The 17,241-nt window shown below is 37.5% G+C and overlaps 1 protein-coding gene across 13 annotated transcripts in view; it reads right to left on the reverse strand.

Moving 5' to 3' along the window:
- Positions 1 to 786: 786 nt before the first annotated feature.
- Positions 787 to 17,241, reverse strand: part of ARHGEF7 (Rho guanine nucleotide exchange factor 7) — a 116,078-nt gene continuing 99,623 nt past the window's right edge. For 6 of the 13 annotated variants that reach the window (XM_030280091.4, XM_030280110.4, XM_072933559.1 and 3 more), the window contains 4 exons: positions 16,846 to 17,022; positions 7,549 to 7,648; positions 6,871 to 6,925; positions 787 to 3,865 (listed from right to left, as the gene is read on the reverse strand). In XM_030280091.4, coding sequence (XP_030135951.1) covers positions 3,743 to 3,865; positions 6,871 to 6,925; positions 7,549 to 7,648; positions 16,846 to 17,022 — 455 coding nt within the window. In that variant the 3' untranslated portion in view covers positions 787 to 3,742. Of the gene's footprint in view, positions 3,866 to 6,869; positions 6,926 to 7,548; positions 7,649 to 13,789; positions 17,023 to 17,241 lie in introns of those variants that run through there. The other 7 variants (XM_030280097.4, XM_072933553.1, XM_072933565.1 and 4 more) reach the window with 3 other exon arrangements.

Here is a 17,241-nt window from a genome sequence, read left to right on the forward strand (position 1 = left end):
AAAATCCCCAAAGCACTTCAGGTGACAAGGAAGCAACCATTTCAAACTGTGTAAAATACCCATCTTTTACAGAGAAAACTTAGAAAGTGAGACTTGAGAATAATTATAAACCACTACCAAATAAAGTCCTCTGTTCAAAGTATATCTCCTTAGTGAACTAAGCTAGAATAAATTTATCATTTCACACACCCAAGATGTTACTAATCCCTTCAAATGCCTTGTCCAAAGACTGAAACAATCTCGTCAAGCAAATTACTCCCTGCACTTTCCTTAACCCAACCCACCATCTGGCATAAAGCCATACTGACAATTCTGCTACCATAAAAATCACCCCTCTCCCCCTATTTCAGGCAGCACCAACCACAAAAAGTCTCTATGACACACAACACAAATTTCTATTTGGATAAATAATGCATGTAGACATATTTCACTCACTTGATGCAGGTTCTAGTGTTTCTTGCTGTATTTCCTTTCACTATTTTTGGTCTTTGATCTCCTCCATTTCTTACATTACCTGAGCAGGTCAGGTTGCCAAAGAAAGTGAACATTTTGCAATATAAGACAGTTATGGTCCTCCTTCTACCTCTCTAAACAATCCTTGTTTGTTGTTTTTTTTTTCCCAAGCATCAATTTACTATTATAAAAGACCATGAAAAAGCTCTTTCAAGATGGTATAGCAGCTACTAAATTGGAGAGGTGGTTATTTATATGAACAGCAAAAAATTGAAAGCAATTTCCCTTCATCTCATAGTCCACATATTAGATGAAACATAACACTTCATAGGGTAGGGGAAAAATTCATGGTTTAATTACAATGTAGCATAAACGCTTTAGTAGTGGATACCAGGATATTATTGTGACATCTAAACTAGAGTTCTTCACAGACACTGTAAACAGATACTCTAAATTCCCTAAATGATTTGCATTAAAAAGGTTTATACAAAAGCAGTCAGTTATTCAATCTTTAGGATGTCATGACATGGAGAGACAAACACATATACATCAGTAAGTACAGAGAAATGTTATGCTACATTTTGGACAGTTCAGAACTGAAAGTGCTTCACATCTATAGGATAAGAAATGGCTTCATCTCCTCATCCCTAAATGATGAGAGCAAACAAACAACCCTTTAATAGGTTAAATAAACAGTGCCCCATTTATCCATGCTTATGTAAAGTTTCCAACAATTCAGAAGGTCCATGGTGACATTTACAATCTATATACACTGTAACAAATCGTCAATGAAAACAAGTTCAGGTACTTGGTTCCCAAAAATCAGAAGCTGCTCTCTGCACTAGAGACAAAAGCTACCTACAACATTTTCTGTCTCTTTTTTTTTTTAGTGTGTGTATGTGTTTGTGTAAAAATTAGTCTTCCCAATCCACTTTGAATAAAATCAGTCCCTAAGTCCTGGTCATATTTAACAACTGTTTCATCCCAGTGTTTAAGGCATGTTCATTAGATGTCAATGTAGGGGTACTGTCAGAAATTATATCACAGGTACTAAGAGTCAGCAGATTTACATAGCAACACCACTCTTTACAATATAATGCAAAACAAATTGTTATGATGGAAGTTGTTCCTGAGTTAAAATTTGCTAGATACTACTAAGGTTAATGTTTTCCTTGCATACTTCCTCTGGAATATCCTTTCATATATGCTCAATTGAAAATTAAAAATCACTCTGAAAACACCCTGGATGTCAGAAAGTGAAAATGTTAGCAAAATTCTAACTATATTGGCTTTCCCAAGTCAAAATTTGGCCATGATATATGCATTTGCAGGGGTTAGTATCACTTAGTTTTTAGCAAGAATATTTTCTAAATGTGAAGATAAATAAAATGTCAGTCCACAATTTTGTGCAACCGCAAACATCAAGGGAAGATTTTGTTAACAACAATTAACAAATTTAAAGTTCTGTGAATATATAAAACTGGTCATGTAGATGTTTTTCATTTTCTCCTCCTTTAGAATTAAAGGAAAACATTTTTAAATTGCAGGAACACAAGACACCTACAAATGTATTCAGCTTTCTAAAAGAGACAGCTTGTCTAGTCAGGTTATGAAGCATCCATTCCCACAGAATTGTTTCTCAAGTATGTAATCACTGACAGAATTTCCTATTTAAATAAAGCTGTTCTTGACTGAAAAAAGTGGGTAGCTTTAAAAGTAGATTTTTCATTAGATTCAAAATGTGCATGACAATTCTTACAACCCAAATCCTCCTGGCTCAAACTCACTAAAGTTCGTACAAACATTTGCTCAAGTCTGAGCATGATATTTAGCAGGAGCTAAAAGAGCAGTGGAAAATCGGAATGACAAAAGGTGTGACTAAAGTCTGTGCTATACCTGCACTTCTGACTCAACTGAACACAAACCCCTCAGAAAGCTGCACTGTCTGGAGGTAAACCCAAAGTTTGATGAAATCCATGAAAACAATGAGCTTTAATGGGATTAGTATTTTAAGTGCTTCATCTGAAGCTCACCGTTCGCTGTGATGTATCATCTCCTATCTTAAATACAAGAAACTGCAGTGATTGCACCTATCAGACTAGGGAATTAATGTTCCTTTATGTATTTTAAAATCTGTCAGCAGTGCAAATTACGAGTTACAGTACGATTAAAAAAAACTTATTTCCACATTTGTTTCCATTTAAATCCTAGTAGGACAGAAATCAGCAACATGCAAAGAAAAAAGGGTGGGAAAGGAATGACTGCTTCCACAGTATGGGAACTCCAAACAGAGAGTCTTATATAGTGGTATAGAAACAAAGCTCTGAATGAAGTCTGGCCTAGCCCATGTGTCTTATGCACAAAGGTTAGCTAAAATTTAATTGCTGTGACCATAAAATATAAATAGCAACAATTTATTCACAAAATTCTGGATTTTTTCCTGTAATGAACTGCATGATCTGTTATCAGCCAGCTGTATGTTTAAGCACAACAATAGAAAATGTAGTACATAAACACCTAAAAATCACAGTCATAAAAAGCAGGCAAGTACATCAGTCTTTTGGTGGCCAAAGCACAATAGATTAGTCTGCCAAACAAGTATGTGGGTGAACGTAAATTGTGGGCATTAGATTTGTTAAAAATTGTTTCTACTGTCAATAAACAATTTCCTGTATTTTAATACTGTTCTTAAGGAACTGTAAAGTGTTTAAAGTAACAGGTAACAGTAAAGGATTTAAATATAGTGGTAAATAGGAAAAATAGGGGTTTAAATTTGCATGTGTGGTGAGTGGGTAATTTGGAACTAATTCATAATTATCCACAAAGAACTCTGACCTTTCTTAGGTAAGACAGTACTGCCATAAGTTCTAACACTTGTGATCATTATAATAATATAAGAAAAAACCCCAACATATCAGCCCTGATACATCAATCACATATGCATTCTAAATTACAGCTATTTACATGAAAAATATATATTTAATTAAAAAGCCACTGAAAAACATGGACTTTTAGTCAGGTGCTGCACTTTCTGCAAAATGAGGTAATTTGGATGCAAACAAATTAAGTTTAGTAGAGTTCAGGATCCACAGTCTCCATCCTTAAAGTACAGATTGCTGCAGGAAATGGCTTGACTCTTTCTGTATGTTCAGAGTAAGAAATCACTAGATCCAGTTAAATCCTGTTTTACAGTGCTCTTGATGCAACACTGACTAATGTCAGAAGGCTTCCCAGCTCAGTTCTACAACTGGTCTTTCAATAGAAAGAAGAAGGGGAAAAGAAAAAGTGGTTATAAGTTGGTTTCATCCCAAGATGGATCATTCATATTCTTTAAAACTTTTCTAACAAGCTTCTCCAAGTCCTTGCGAGCTCTTTGCTCCTCTTCTAATGATTTCTTCATCTTTTTGTTATCCTGTTTAACAGAGACAGAGATATTACTGGTTAGTTTTGGGGGCTTTTAAGAGATCTTACTACACATACGCCATCAATTGCAAACTCTGAAGGCTCTTCCCAGTAAAACCAATATTAGCTGTTCAAAAGCAAAGCTTTTATTAACTTCACAAGTAACACACAGTTATTTCACACAATGCAACAAAAGCTACCAAATGGAAACTGAGCTACCTCCTGTTCGTACTTAGGAGGCCTTTATACAGCAAGTGCTAGTAACAGATGGCCACTCATCTTGAATTCTTCTGCTCAAAACTGATCAATGAGGAGTAGAGTATATTTGTTGCTAATGGAGAAGGGAAATGGAGCAGTAAGCAGACTAAATATCCCCTGTAAGAACCTCCTGTGATTTTAACTGGTTTCAATCTCCAAAAAGCTTCTTAAAACTTAATGCAAATCAACTTGCTTCATTAGGAATGCAAATAGTTAAAAGGAGTATCCTGAAAATCAATATGTTCTCTGAAAAGTGTCTTGTGACTAAATTTTAAACTAGACTGATGACTACCAGCAGTCTAAGAGAAGTCTGAATTTCAAGGAACACCATCTCTCCATGTTATATATTAACAAGTGAGTTCTCACTGTTTAGTGCTATCAGGTAACATTGAAATAAATGAACAAGACCATAAAGATGACAGGCACCAATCCACAGGAATGCTTACACTATTGAATCCTGTACAGGTCAAGGTAATGCTAGCAACAGTAGGGAAGCAACCAGAAGGTAAAATAACATTGAAATAAGGCCCCAAGACCAGTCTAATGGTGTTTAATAAACACTGGCCTTCAATCCCAGGGTCCAACTGGACTCCCATTACCTGTCCTTTACAGACATTTTAGAAAAAGGATGGGATCATAAAATCATAGAATATGAGTTGAGTTGGAAGGCACTCACCAAAATCATTAAGTCCATCTCCTGGCCTTGCATAGGACATGCCAAGAATCACACCATGTGCCTGAAAGCATTGTCCAAACGCTTCCTGAATTCAGACAGGCTTGGTGCTGTGACCTAGGGTTCTGAGCTCACTGGAGAGCCTGTTCCAGCAACCAGTTACCCCCTGGGTGAAAAACCTTTTCCTAATATCTGAACCTCCCCGACTCAGTTTCATGCCGTTTCCTCAAGTCCTGACACTGGTCACCAGAAGAGATTGGTACCTGCTTCTCTTATTCCCCTCACAAGAAAGTTGTAGACCACAATGGGGTCTCCCCTCAGCCTCCTCTTCTTCAGGCTGAACAAACCAGGTGACCTCAGCCTCTCAAGGCTCTTCGCCATCCTCATGGCCACTCTCCAATATCTTTTATATATTGTGGCACCCAAAACAGCCCCCAGCACTCGAGGTGAGGCCGCCCCAGCTCAGAGCAGAGCAGGACAATCCCCTCCCTTGCCCAGCTGGCCATGCTGTGCCTGATGTCCCCCAGGACAGGGTTGGTTCTCCTGGCTGCCAGGGCTCTGCTGGCTCATGTTCAACTTGCCATTGACCAGGACCTCCAGGGACCTTTCCATGGCACTGCTCTGCAGCTTCTTGTTCTCTAGTCTATACACACAGCCGTGGTCTGTCACCTCATTAACTCCATTCCCTCCTCAAGTCTGTTAAGAAACTTGGAAAGTTCATTATTTTATATAGAAACAGATTTAAGTTAACTCTGCCAATTCAGGACCAGTTCAGGTGTATTGTCTGTGGAACAACAGCTATGAATAACTGAAGGAAGCTGCTATAGGAAGGATTCCACTTTGCAGTCTGGCGTCTACACCAACCAGGACACCATGTACTCCCCGAGAGCCCTTATCCAAAAAGCCCTTGCCAGCTCAGAGATTATTTCTGCCCCTTCTCTGGTTGGCAGCATCACATAAGTGGACCAATAAATGCTTCCAAGATGAGATTCCTGAATTCCTGCTACGTAAGAAAATGAAATCAGAATTATGGAGCTGTGCAGAGCCTCAGTGAGGTTGCACATTTATTATTTGTACAAAAGCAGGAGGCCACAGGAGTATTAGTGGGCTATTATTGCTGCTTTTATTATATGAGTTTTCTTTTTTAAAAGACTGCCAAATTCAGCTCTAACTTGGGATACTCATTCTTTATATGCTGAACCCAGCAGAATTTAAGTATGCAACACATCAACTGTCCTATTTCAAGGAATATGCATGACATCCTTACAAATACTAGGCACGGCTACAGATGGAAAAAAAAAAAATCACATTTATAGCCCCAGACCTGAAGAAATCTTAATACAAATCCTTTTCACATTAACACAAGAAATTTTATCCAACTTCTGGAGTCAGACTGGTAAGCAACTTCACACCTTACATAGTGAGGAAAATCCAATGCTTCCTTTCACCTATACAATAAGCAAAGACTATATGCAGCACCATTAACATGGTTAAAACAAGCTAAGTCCTGAAAAAGTGATATTTTTATTTAATCATGGTAGATATTTAGAACAAGTGACAAAAAAGCACCCAGAGCTATTGTGAAGCCCTCATTTTAAAAAAAGCCATGTGATAGGCACTGAAAAGGACTCGTCTCTGGAAATGAGCAGTTTTAAGAACTGAGCCATAGAGGTGTTCAGATTACTTTACAATTGTATCATTTTAGAACTATAAATATCTAGTTCTATTTAGGCCTTTATTAGTATTCTCGAGCAACTATGATTTCTCAATCCCTGTAAGATTACTTTGCTAGTGATACAGCACAACTGAATTTGCTTAACACTTCCACCATTTCGGAAGCTGCAACATCCAAAACAGCTTAGTAATTCACTTCAGAGAAACAATCCTCAATGCTATTCTGAAAAGATTTATGACAACAACAGGGAGTGTTTTTTTGGCAAATGATATTTTACTTTTAAAAGTAAATCTAGTCCAAAATTCAAGCTCCTGACTGTCAAAGTGAACTTGCAAGCCATATTTAATTTTACAACAAACCTTCCATCTTTTCTTTCTCCATGTTGCTATAAATGTAGCAAGTTACCAACCTGTCTTAGCTCCTGCACTTCATCCTTTAATGCATATACTGTGTCAACAAGGCTTCTAAAATGAAAAAAAAAAAAGATCATGTTACAACAGCTTTCAGAAAGACACATCTAAATCTATTATTAGACAAAAATGTTTAATTAAATGCAATTAAATAAAAAACACCCCACACCTAATAGCTAATTTCAAACCTGTGTTTAAAAAAATCTGTTTCTAATCCCGATTTATATTCAGTAAGGCAAGGGACTTGTTGCCAGCTTCTGTGACAAGAAACACCTCTCAAGCACTTATGGACCTCTGCTGGTTTCTGTATTACATCTTTCTACAGCAGAACTGTAGTTTCATTTCCAACATACACTTAATCAAAAAAGTAGTATGATGCTACATGCTAACTAGAAGGATGACACCAATTTAATACTGAAATTTGACAGCACTTGGAAAAATTATTCACAAGTGAAGCACATCACTTTTTGACATGGGTGGAATAGGTTGCACAGCATATACAAAGAAACCAGACATTTAAATGAAGGCCAACTGCATTTAGAGGACTGGGAGCATACTCCAAACAGCTCTATTCCAACTACAAACATACCAGACACACTCTACTATAATGGGAGACAGGAGGAGGAAGAGTGCAAAGTTTACTACTTAAATTAATCATTCATTAAACATTTTCTTACTTCTCTTCTATAACAGTCTGACCATTACTTTTAGTTTCTTCTACAATAATTTTTTCTTCCTCTGGAAGCAGGACTTGAGGAGCTGATTCTTTACGGGAACCTGTTGTAAAAATAAATCACAAAATGAGCAACTCACAAATTCCACTGTGGCATTTTAAAGATTATTCTTTCATCACCGCATGATACACCCCCATGACCAAGGTATACACTTTCCATTTCCCCCTTTCCTCTACACATGAGTTACTGACACTTTTTTACTTTTGAAACCACAGCCTTACAACAACAAAAGGTTGTCTGACACCCCTACCCCACTGGTGACATAACTGCAGAGTCACTGACAGGGATGTTACACTGTTCAAGGAACAGTGCACTATTCAACCATCAGTAAAAGCTGTGCAGGTTCCCCACAGCAGACTGAGAAAGACATAGCTGTATTTAAGTAACAGCGATTTAAGCATCAGGGACAGATTCTGATACCGCACTGATACAAATCCAAGATATAATTCTGCTCTAAACCCATTACTCTGTCAGTAAGGAGCAGAATAGTGCTATCAAATGACACAGCAATTAAAGAAAAATAAGTAAAAACCCTTTTCCCTGAAACACGGTAAGCACCCCACTTTGTGTGTGCACACATATACATGCAAATACTCCTACAGATAGCCTTTTAGTCCTACAATGCATTCCTAGCAAATGACACACTCTCTTTGTATTTAATAGATGTTTTAAAAAACACTTCATGGTTTGGTGATAAAAACTCAAAACATACCAACATCTTCAGAACATTACAATTTATAACATTGAGATAAAATGCATAGATTATAAAAACATAGATCTGACCAGAAAAGCTACAAGTCAGAAATGTGCATCCATCATAATTCTATAAACATTATTCAATTCAGCTGCAACAAATTACAAGGTTTTTTTTTAAAAAAAAAGGTCTGTAAATAAACTGGTATCTAAGCATTTGTTCAGAATTCAAACACTGCAGATAAAGCACTGAAGTTCTTACATTTTTTAACTAAGACATTGGTTTTAACAAACAAGGTACACTTGTCATCAATTCACTGTAGTGAACTTTCATTAACCAGGAATTTCTCAAGTCTCATACTGTTCAAAGTGATAACTTGGTACTACAGAGCACATGCTTGTCCAGAGAAATTAGTTGCTGAACAGCTGCTTTCTGCTAGCAGCACTTTTCTTTTATGGATCATGGTAAAATACAAAATATAAACAAATAAATAAAAATGTTGAATAAATCACACTCATTACAAAATACTAGCTTCCCAGACAGCTGCAGTCTTGAGTTCTGAACAGTGAGCTTGTAAGGATCCTATCTTAGCTGTACATGTTTAGCTATTTAAATTATTTTAGCAAACAATGACAAATGTCTTTAATGCAGAAAAAAGCTTCCTTAATCTTACAGTAAAGATCTAACATATGAGCATGTGATTGTCAATATTATATAGACTAAAGAGAACAGCAGATTTGAGAAAGAATCTTGTCCTCGAAAGCAGTAAGTTCTTTTGGAGTGAAGAAATCTTTTAAGAGTTAATATATTTCCACTTATTTTCCAGGACCAAAAACCTATAAAGCAAACACATCCAAATTCTGTAGGGAGCTCAAGGACACTTCCCTGTTTGTGCTGTCAGTCTCTGTAAAAAGCTCTCTTACGTTTTTTTCAGTTAATTGCTTACTGCTCTGCTTTAGCCTTGCAGCTAACATAGAACTGAATTAAATGCTGGATTAGGAATTAGTTGGCAGCAGTTGCTACCAGATCACTGCATTTTGGGTCTCTGTAGTGATGTGGAGCACACCTCAGCCCAGCACAGGCCAAGAGAGACACTGACCAAGGGGAGAGAACTGCCACACATTTCTCACCCACGACTCCCTCCACCCAAATGGAGCACACGTTTTTCACTTTGTACAGAGCTGAATCCAACTGTCAGCCTGGGCAGGGTAACACGGCTCTTGCAAAGCACAAATAGCATGGAGCAGACAGCTGGACAACCAATGTCCCAGCTGTTCAGTTACACACACATGCATGTGAAGCAGATGCCTGCAGCAGCACATCCTGTTGAAAGTACAGCAGAGCACAGCACACAACCCTGCACAGACACACAAAGCACTTGAACATTATACACACAAGGAGACCTGACACTACACAAACACACACAATGGAACACTGCTGCTGTGAACACTGACCTTCCTGAGCCACAGGACAGTAACTACTGTGGAACACAAGTTCCACTCTTGTCTTCACTGCTCCAATACCCTTGGTCATACAAACCCTTATTTGCATGTCAGAATTCTTGCGGCTCTTATGGTTCGTACTTATGTAAAAACCCCCACACTTTCTCCTTGATCATGGTTTGGGTTTTTTGAGTTTTGGAGGGTTTCTCTTTATAGTAGATTTTTTTTTTCCTAAACCCCACAAGCACACACTGAGTATCAAAGGTACAAACACTCAGTACATCTATCCTGCCACAAAGGATCCGGTCATCAAATGAGTGCATGCACAGTAACATCAGACATGAGGTGTCAAGTTCTAGAGGCAAAAGAAAGCTATTTCAAAATCCTTTTCTGCACCATTTATGCCAGCAGCTATCCTTTTAAGATTTTTTTTTCTTTTTTTGCAGTTACACATCTGGAAGTAGCTTCAGTAACTTCACTGGCACTCAGCAATATCCCCTAAATTCCACCTTGTGCCTTCATCAAGCTCTTTAGGCCTACCCCCTGTGCAACTGTTTCCCTCTGCAAAAGCTACAGATTTAGGGCATGAAGAGAGGGTTCTGTTACAGTACAGTGGGCACTTCCCACTGAATTACTACTGAAAGATTGTGCAGTCTAGGAAGTTCATACAACTCAGATAATCCTAAAGACCTTTGAGACATACTCCACATTTTCATGAAATAGGGTGGAAGAATTAAGTTACTTTAGTTTGCTATATCTGCTATTCCTCAATCCTAAGCATCCAAGTTTCACACTGAATTTTATTACAAGACACAATTCAAAGTCAAAAAGGCCAAATGAGTATATTTAAATTGACCTCAAACGACTGCCCAATTCACCTTGAGACAACATAACCACAAGTACTAGTCAGTTAGTTAGTAGGGGTTTTTCATGTGGGGATTTGTTGGTTTTTTTGGTTTAGTTTGGGGGTTTGGGGTTTTTTTGTGTGTTTTTTTGGGGGGAGTGTTTTTTGTTGTTGTTTTTTTGGGGTTTTTGTTTTGTTTTGTTTTTTTTTTCAAGATGGACACCCTGCACCCCACGCTACACAAAACAGGGTTTCATTTAGTTTGGGGTTTTTTTTGGAGGGGGTGTGTATTGAGGGAAGCAAGGTAGATAGGAGGAGAAAATATGTTTGACAGTTAATTCAAGATTAACAAATAAATATTAAGGCCAAGTAAGTTGCCATCACTTCTCAACAGGGAACTCTCAAAATGAGGGTCTTGGAAAAATGACCCCACAGTTTAGAAGTCTGTTGAGTAATTAAGGCAAACAATTGACCACTACAATAAGATTCAATTAAGTTTCCATAAATTAAATTCCATGAAAAAAATAAAGGTATGTATTCAATATCAATACCTCTCAGCCTTAGAGTGGAGAATAAAGAATAATAATGCTTTTTGACAAAACCATACCCTAAATTATAGGTTTAGCAAATTAAGCCTCCAGAGTAAAGCCAGTAACAACACAGCCCACCTGATATTCAGAGCAGGGCTACAGGCCTTAGCAATAGCACATAATGTGGTAGAACACCTGACATACAAGAATAGGCTTGTGAGGAACAGCCCCCTGCTTTCGGTTTTCAGGGTCTGATTCCCTTTCCAGCTAAATCAATCAGTCTAAAACAAGCAAGCAGTTCTGAGCATTTCTAGAAATAAGGAAAGCTGGAACCTGTTTGGGTATTTGCATGGTTGAAAGACTTCATAACAAAAGTTCATTTTATACCTGCCTAAAACAGGTAGTGTCACTCCTAGCCCTGGAGTATGGTCTTAGCACCAAACAAGGAAGAGACTACAGCAGAGACTGAATGTCACAGAGGTTCTCACTGATGTCTGCTTGCAATCCTCACTCAAGACCTCAGCCTTTCATTCACTCTTCCCCAAAAGGAGCATGACATCTTCCAGAATGGTTGTCAACCCCCCCTGCCATGGGCACAGACACCTTCCCCTAGACCAGGCTGCTCAAAGACCTGTCCAAACAGGCCTTGAGCACTCCCAGGGATGGGGTGTTCACAATTTCTCTGGGCACCATGCTATTTGTATATGGCACCATCCTGGCTCAGATGCCAGGCTTCAGAAAGAGCTGTGCTGGTAAATAGCCTAGTCCATTGTTTTGAATCATTTAGCAGAAAAATATGAAGGCAGTTCAGAAGTTTTGCAGAAGGGAAGAAAGAAAAGGGGGATGAAATTCAGAAACCTTTCCACTTTAACTGGACATTAAGTCTCTGCCTACGTCCAAAGACCTTGTCTATCCAGGAACCACTGAAGCCAAGAGTAAAATGGAGGTGGGTATTCATATCATCTGCTTAAAGTAGCTAATTTCAGGGCATCAGTGAAAAGACAGCTCTCCCCAGTCAACCAAGAACAGCTTCCTCCAGCTGGCAAAAGGGAGAAGGCTTATAGTCATAGAAGACTATGAGTGTCCCAATTTAAGGTATGGAAGTCAGATGTGTGGGGATGGTGGCAATTTCAAGAAGTGCACAGCATTATCTGAGGCCATGAGCAAAGGCTCTGTTGCACAGTTTTTAAGTATTGCTGTTTTCTTCACTTCTTCATACCTTTACTGTGATTAGGAGAGGTAAAGAGGGGAACAAGGTAGCAATAAAGAGCAAAAGTTTGAAACAGGACTTGTAAACATACAATTCTGTTTTTCACCACCTTTACAAGCTAAGAAGCTCCCAGAAATTAAATTTACTTGAGTTTCAATGACAGAAGTGTGACTTGCCACTGAAAAGCAAGTTTGTGTATACACAACTGTTTAGATCCACCATTAACCCACTGGCACGTACAGATATGTACATTCCCTAGTGAAGTAAATGTTAGAGAAAAAAAAATTATGTGTAATTTTAAATATTTAGTGTCACTGCATTTGTTATATTAAATATGTTAAAGCAGATGAGAAGACCTGCCAAATTAACCTTCTCTTAATACATTTTTCATAAGGTCCTAATACAAAAAATCTAAAAATGCTGCTCCCGGACTCTGTATGTGTTGTTGGGATTTAAAAACTGGAAAAATCTGTGCTACAGATCTGTCAAAATCAAAAGGGTATCCTTTACTATCTTTGTACAGAAAGCACAAATCAGAAGCCAGATATCAGCTAAATTTTAGTTCACTGTTAAGATACACCATTGTTTGCAAATTCTTGGGAATAAAAAAAAAAAAAAGGCTTGGGCATGAAGTTTTGCCTTTTTTTTAACTAATGGAGAATGATAAACAGGAATAAAACCCCACATGACTCAGATGACTGATTTAGGCAGTTTACAGCAATATGCTTAGATGAGTAAAATGGAAACAATTAAAGTGGACCAAAATATAACTTCATATGTGTTAGTCATGTAAGAACAGAATGAAGAGTTTGAGAAGACAAATACACCATCTGAAGACATGGGAGATTTCTAAGACAACATAAGGAAAGAGCTACTCCATTAAACTGCCTGTATTTTGCTATCCAATACAAAAACTTCCAAGCACATGGCTGTAGCACTAGAGCTGCTACAATTATAGCAAAACAAAGTTATTACCTTTTAATAGAGGAGGGTTGATAATCTGATGTAAACATTTTAGTACATATATTAGCTTACTGATGTAAATTCACTCATATGTAAGCATCTTTTACGTAGAAACACTAAAGAACTCTTGCTTTCAAAAGAAAAATGTTGTAATATTACATCATGAAAACACATAAGGTTATATACACCCTTAGTATATTAATAAAATTTCTTTCTGGCAATAGGACCTACAAAAGTAGGTTTTAGATTGTTCCAATAATTCAGCCCATGCTTCTACTGAGAATATACCAACAAAAAAACCCTAAAAAAACCCAGCAACAAAAAAACAACAAAAACCCCACAACAAAAAATCAAAACAAACAACAAAAAAACCCCAAAAAAACTAAAAGGAAGAAAATAACATAAATTTAACAGGAGAGGAAGGTGACAGAAAAACAATCTATACATGGCAATGTCTCTGAAATTATTTTTACAAAAAAGAGGATATAGAAGAATACATACTTCCCATTACATTGAATTTCCTGTAGATGTCAACTACATTAAATAAAGATCACACACTTATGTCAAAATAGGTCTTTCATGTCAGCATTTGATCGCTCTGGGAAGAAGGGAGGAAGAGAAAGGAGGCATAGGGAGAAGAGGATGTGTTAAGTTCTGCTGTCCTTTCCCCCTGTTTAATAATTAAATATTAAAGTCACAGTCTAGCAAATGCAAAATTTATTTCAACTGTACATAACAGATGTCCTTTTCATATAAAACAAAACACTTAATTGATATATGCAACCACAAACAATAGGCATACTGTACAGTACAATGAAACATTCAGATATACATCCATTTTGCATTTTCCAAAGGCAGTCACCTACTAAAGATGGCTTCTCCCATTCACAAATGAAGTGCACAATATATATTACTCTTTCTATGTTTTACGTCACTATATACACAGTACTGTGTTTTGGCAAGATTATGCAAAACACCCAATCAATATTGGTTGGCTTCAGCTTATGGTAAGTACTAATTTATATGGAAACACTGCATAAGCCATGAGAAGAGGGCCTGGCAATGGCTTGAACCTACCTTCCAATTGAGGTTCTTCATCCTTCCAGTATATTTGTAACTGTACACATACAATTTACAGAATTGCATAAACATAAGGTACTGTTATTACCATGACTTAAGTTTCACAAAAATAGAAACACTGAACCTTTGGACTGAATACCATCATTTCCACATTTGTCCTTTTTTTGTTTCAGGCATTTTGCATCAATACTCCTGATCAGTTCACAATAGTTTATAGCCTGTAACATTGAAGATGTAGAATGGTTTTAAATGTGCTGTGATGTTAATATGAGAATACACAATATGAGAGATCCTAATTATGATAGTACCTAATGACATAAATGCTACAATAATTAAAGGTGGTAAACTGTCAAAGCTTTGGTGCTTAAAAAGTCAAAACCTTCAGATCTGGATAACAAGTCTTTCTGTGAGATAAGGAAAGTTCAAGTGCAACAACTGTATTACAAACTCATAGTTACACTATATAACATGAAACAGACATAAAGGAATTACCATTTATCCAGTGCAGAAAACATTATTCAACTAAAACACCACATCATAAGAAACAGAGCAAAAAACAATCCATATTTTCCATATATGTTAAAAAAACAAAACAAAAACTGACTGAAAAGAAGGAGGGAGTGAAGTGGGTTACAAATGTGCTGTGAAATGATATGGAGCACATATACTTATCTCATTTCTCTAAGCAAGACTCCTCCATTTGCAAAAGGTTCAACATACACAAGCTCCTGGTCACTACATTAATGTATGACCAGCAGTAAAATGTACCCCTGAAAACCCTCCTTGGTAACCACTAATACTTTTGTTAGTCACATTATAGAATACCAACAACAGTGAGAGAGGATAAAGCAGGGGATCAAACAAGACTGAATGTAAATTGAAGACATGAACTGCCTTAAAACACCTTCTCCACACTGACCACCTTCTGGAATCATGCATTTCTAGCAATTGCAACCTTCTGATCATGTAACCTGCAGAAAGGTATTGATTACCTTTTAAACAGTGTGATCAAGTTCCCAGGCTGCAGTTAAATTTCATCATGGTTACTCTGAACTTGTTCACAGAGTAGTATCTGAACACTGGATAACACGCTTACGTGAAAAGTGATGAGGGTGTTGCACTTGGGAACCCTGGCAAAACTGAGAACTGTTTCTGACCTTCTATCACTTTCACCACACTTTTCCCTAATGCTTACAAAGATTTGGAAAACATGCCAGTTTTGTTTTGATGCCAATTACTTTAGCAACAAGACAGAACACACACACACAGTTCACCCCAGCAGTGTCCCAGATGCAAGTTTGAGACCTTCAGCTGTGCACAGCATGTCACAGTTCTCTGAAAAAGCCAACATGACTGTAAGTGAAGAGCTGCTGCTGAAAACAAACCTGCTTATGAGAGAAGTTACAAGACACAATAAAATCTGTCACAGACATGCTCCAAACAGTACAACCCAAAAGCCAAGCATTCTATTATTCATAACTTCAAACAAGCCAATTTGATCACAGTTGTACCTAGAGTTTCAGATGCTGAACACTGGAGCCTCCATCAGGGGAATGAATCATTTTCCTCTCGTCTTTTCAAGAAGAATGGTCAATTGAGAGTTGACAGTTGTGTATTTTAACAGGCAAGTAAACATCTAAACCCTGCTTTCTGCCACGCTACTGCACACAGTAAAGTGACAGTATGACCACAGGTAACATGAGAGTACCAAAACACTGCATGTAATGAGCATGGACTGCCAGGTTTTCATGACAATTGCTGGACTGGGGTGGGGAAAGAGCAGCGAGGTCCTTCATATAAACATTTTAAGCAATGAGCAAAAGACAGCAGTATAAAACCAGAAATTTTTATGGATTAGCAAATGCTCTTCCAAACAAATAGGCCAGATATGTGAATATGTGAATGATTTTACAGCTCTTTCACTGCTTATTTTAAAGCTGCATTTCACTTACTCTACCAGCTATGCATTTTGTTAATAATATGTAAGAAATCCAACCACTACCACTAAGGTATTTCCATATAGCTGGCACTCAGCTCTCAAACCAGTATGGCTTCAGTACAAAATATAAAAATGTGCTTATCCAAAACTAAAAAAAAAAAAAAAAAAAAAAAAAAAAAAAAAAAAAAAAGGGACCTGTTACTACACTGACCAAGTCAAAAGAAAAAAAAAGACCATTCAGAGCTACAAATTAACATCTGTCAGTTAAAAAACTCTCAAGAAGTATCATCCTTAACAGGATATACACTTTTTAGAATGACTTATTGGTATGCGTACTGAATTGACAATAGAGCCTTCCACCAGGTATAACTGAAGTTTCAGGAGCTCCCTCAGAAGTTGTTAAAATATCACATTAAAGAGACAAGGAACAGCAAGAAAACATCTAAGAAAAGCAGGCTGTGATACAACAAGCATTTGTTAAGAAAAAGCTCAGAAGTGCATTAGTTCTGGTGAGAGATATATGAGCAACAGCTCTTACGAGATGTAGACCCCATTCTGTAACTATGGGCTGTCCATATACTGTCATAGTCAGAGTCTTCTGAGAGGTCTGAAGGCTCCAAACGAGAAAGACTACTGCGACGACCCAAGGAGTCTAGACTTGATTGGTCATCATCAGCCAAGACGTGATTATGCATCAGGTCAGTGCCTTGCCATGCTAAGGATGTATAGGTGAAATGAAATGGTGGATGTGGATAGGCAGAGGTGGGATGAGGAGGAGAACGTAAGGAATAGCCACAACCAAACACATGAAATAAAAGCAAAAAGGTGATGGGAAGAGAAGGAAAAGAGAAAATATTGTTAAAAAGGCACCAAAGTTGGGTTTTTCTTTTTTTTTTTTTTTTTTTCAAATTTGTTTGGGGTTTAGGTATAAATT

This window comes from Taeniopygia guttata, chromosome 1 (genome assembly GCF_048771995.1).
Source record: "Taeniopygia guttata chromosome 1, bTaeGut7.mat, whole genome shotgun sequence".
Taxonomy (NCBI): domain Eukaryota; kingdom Metazoa; phylum Chordata; class Aves; order Passeriformes; family Estrildidae; genus Taeniopygia; species Taeniopygia guttata.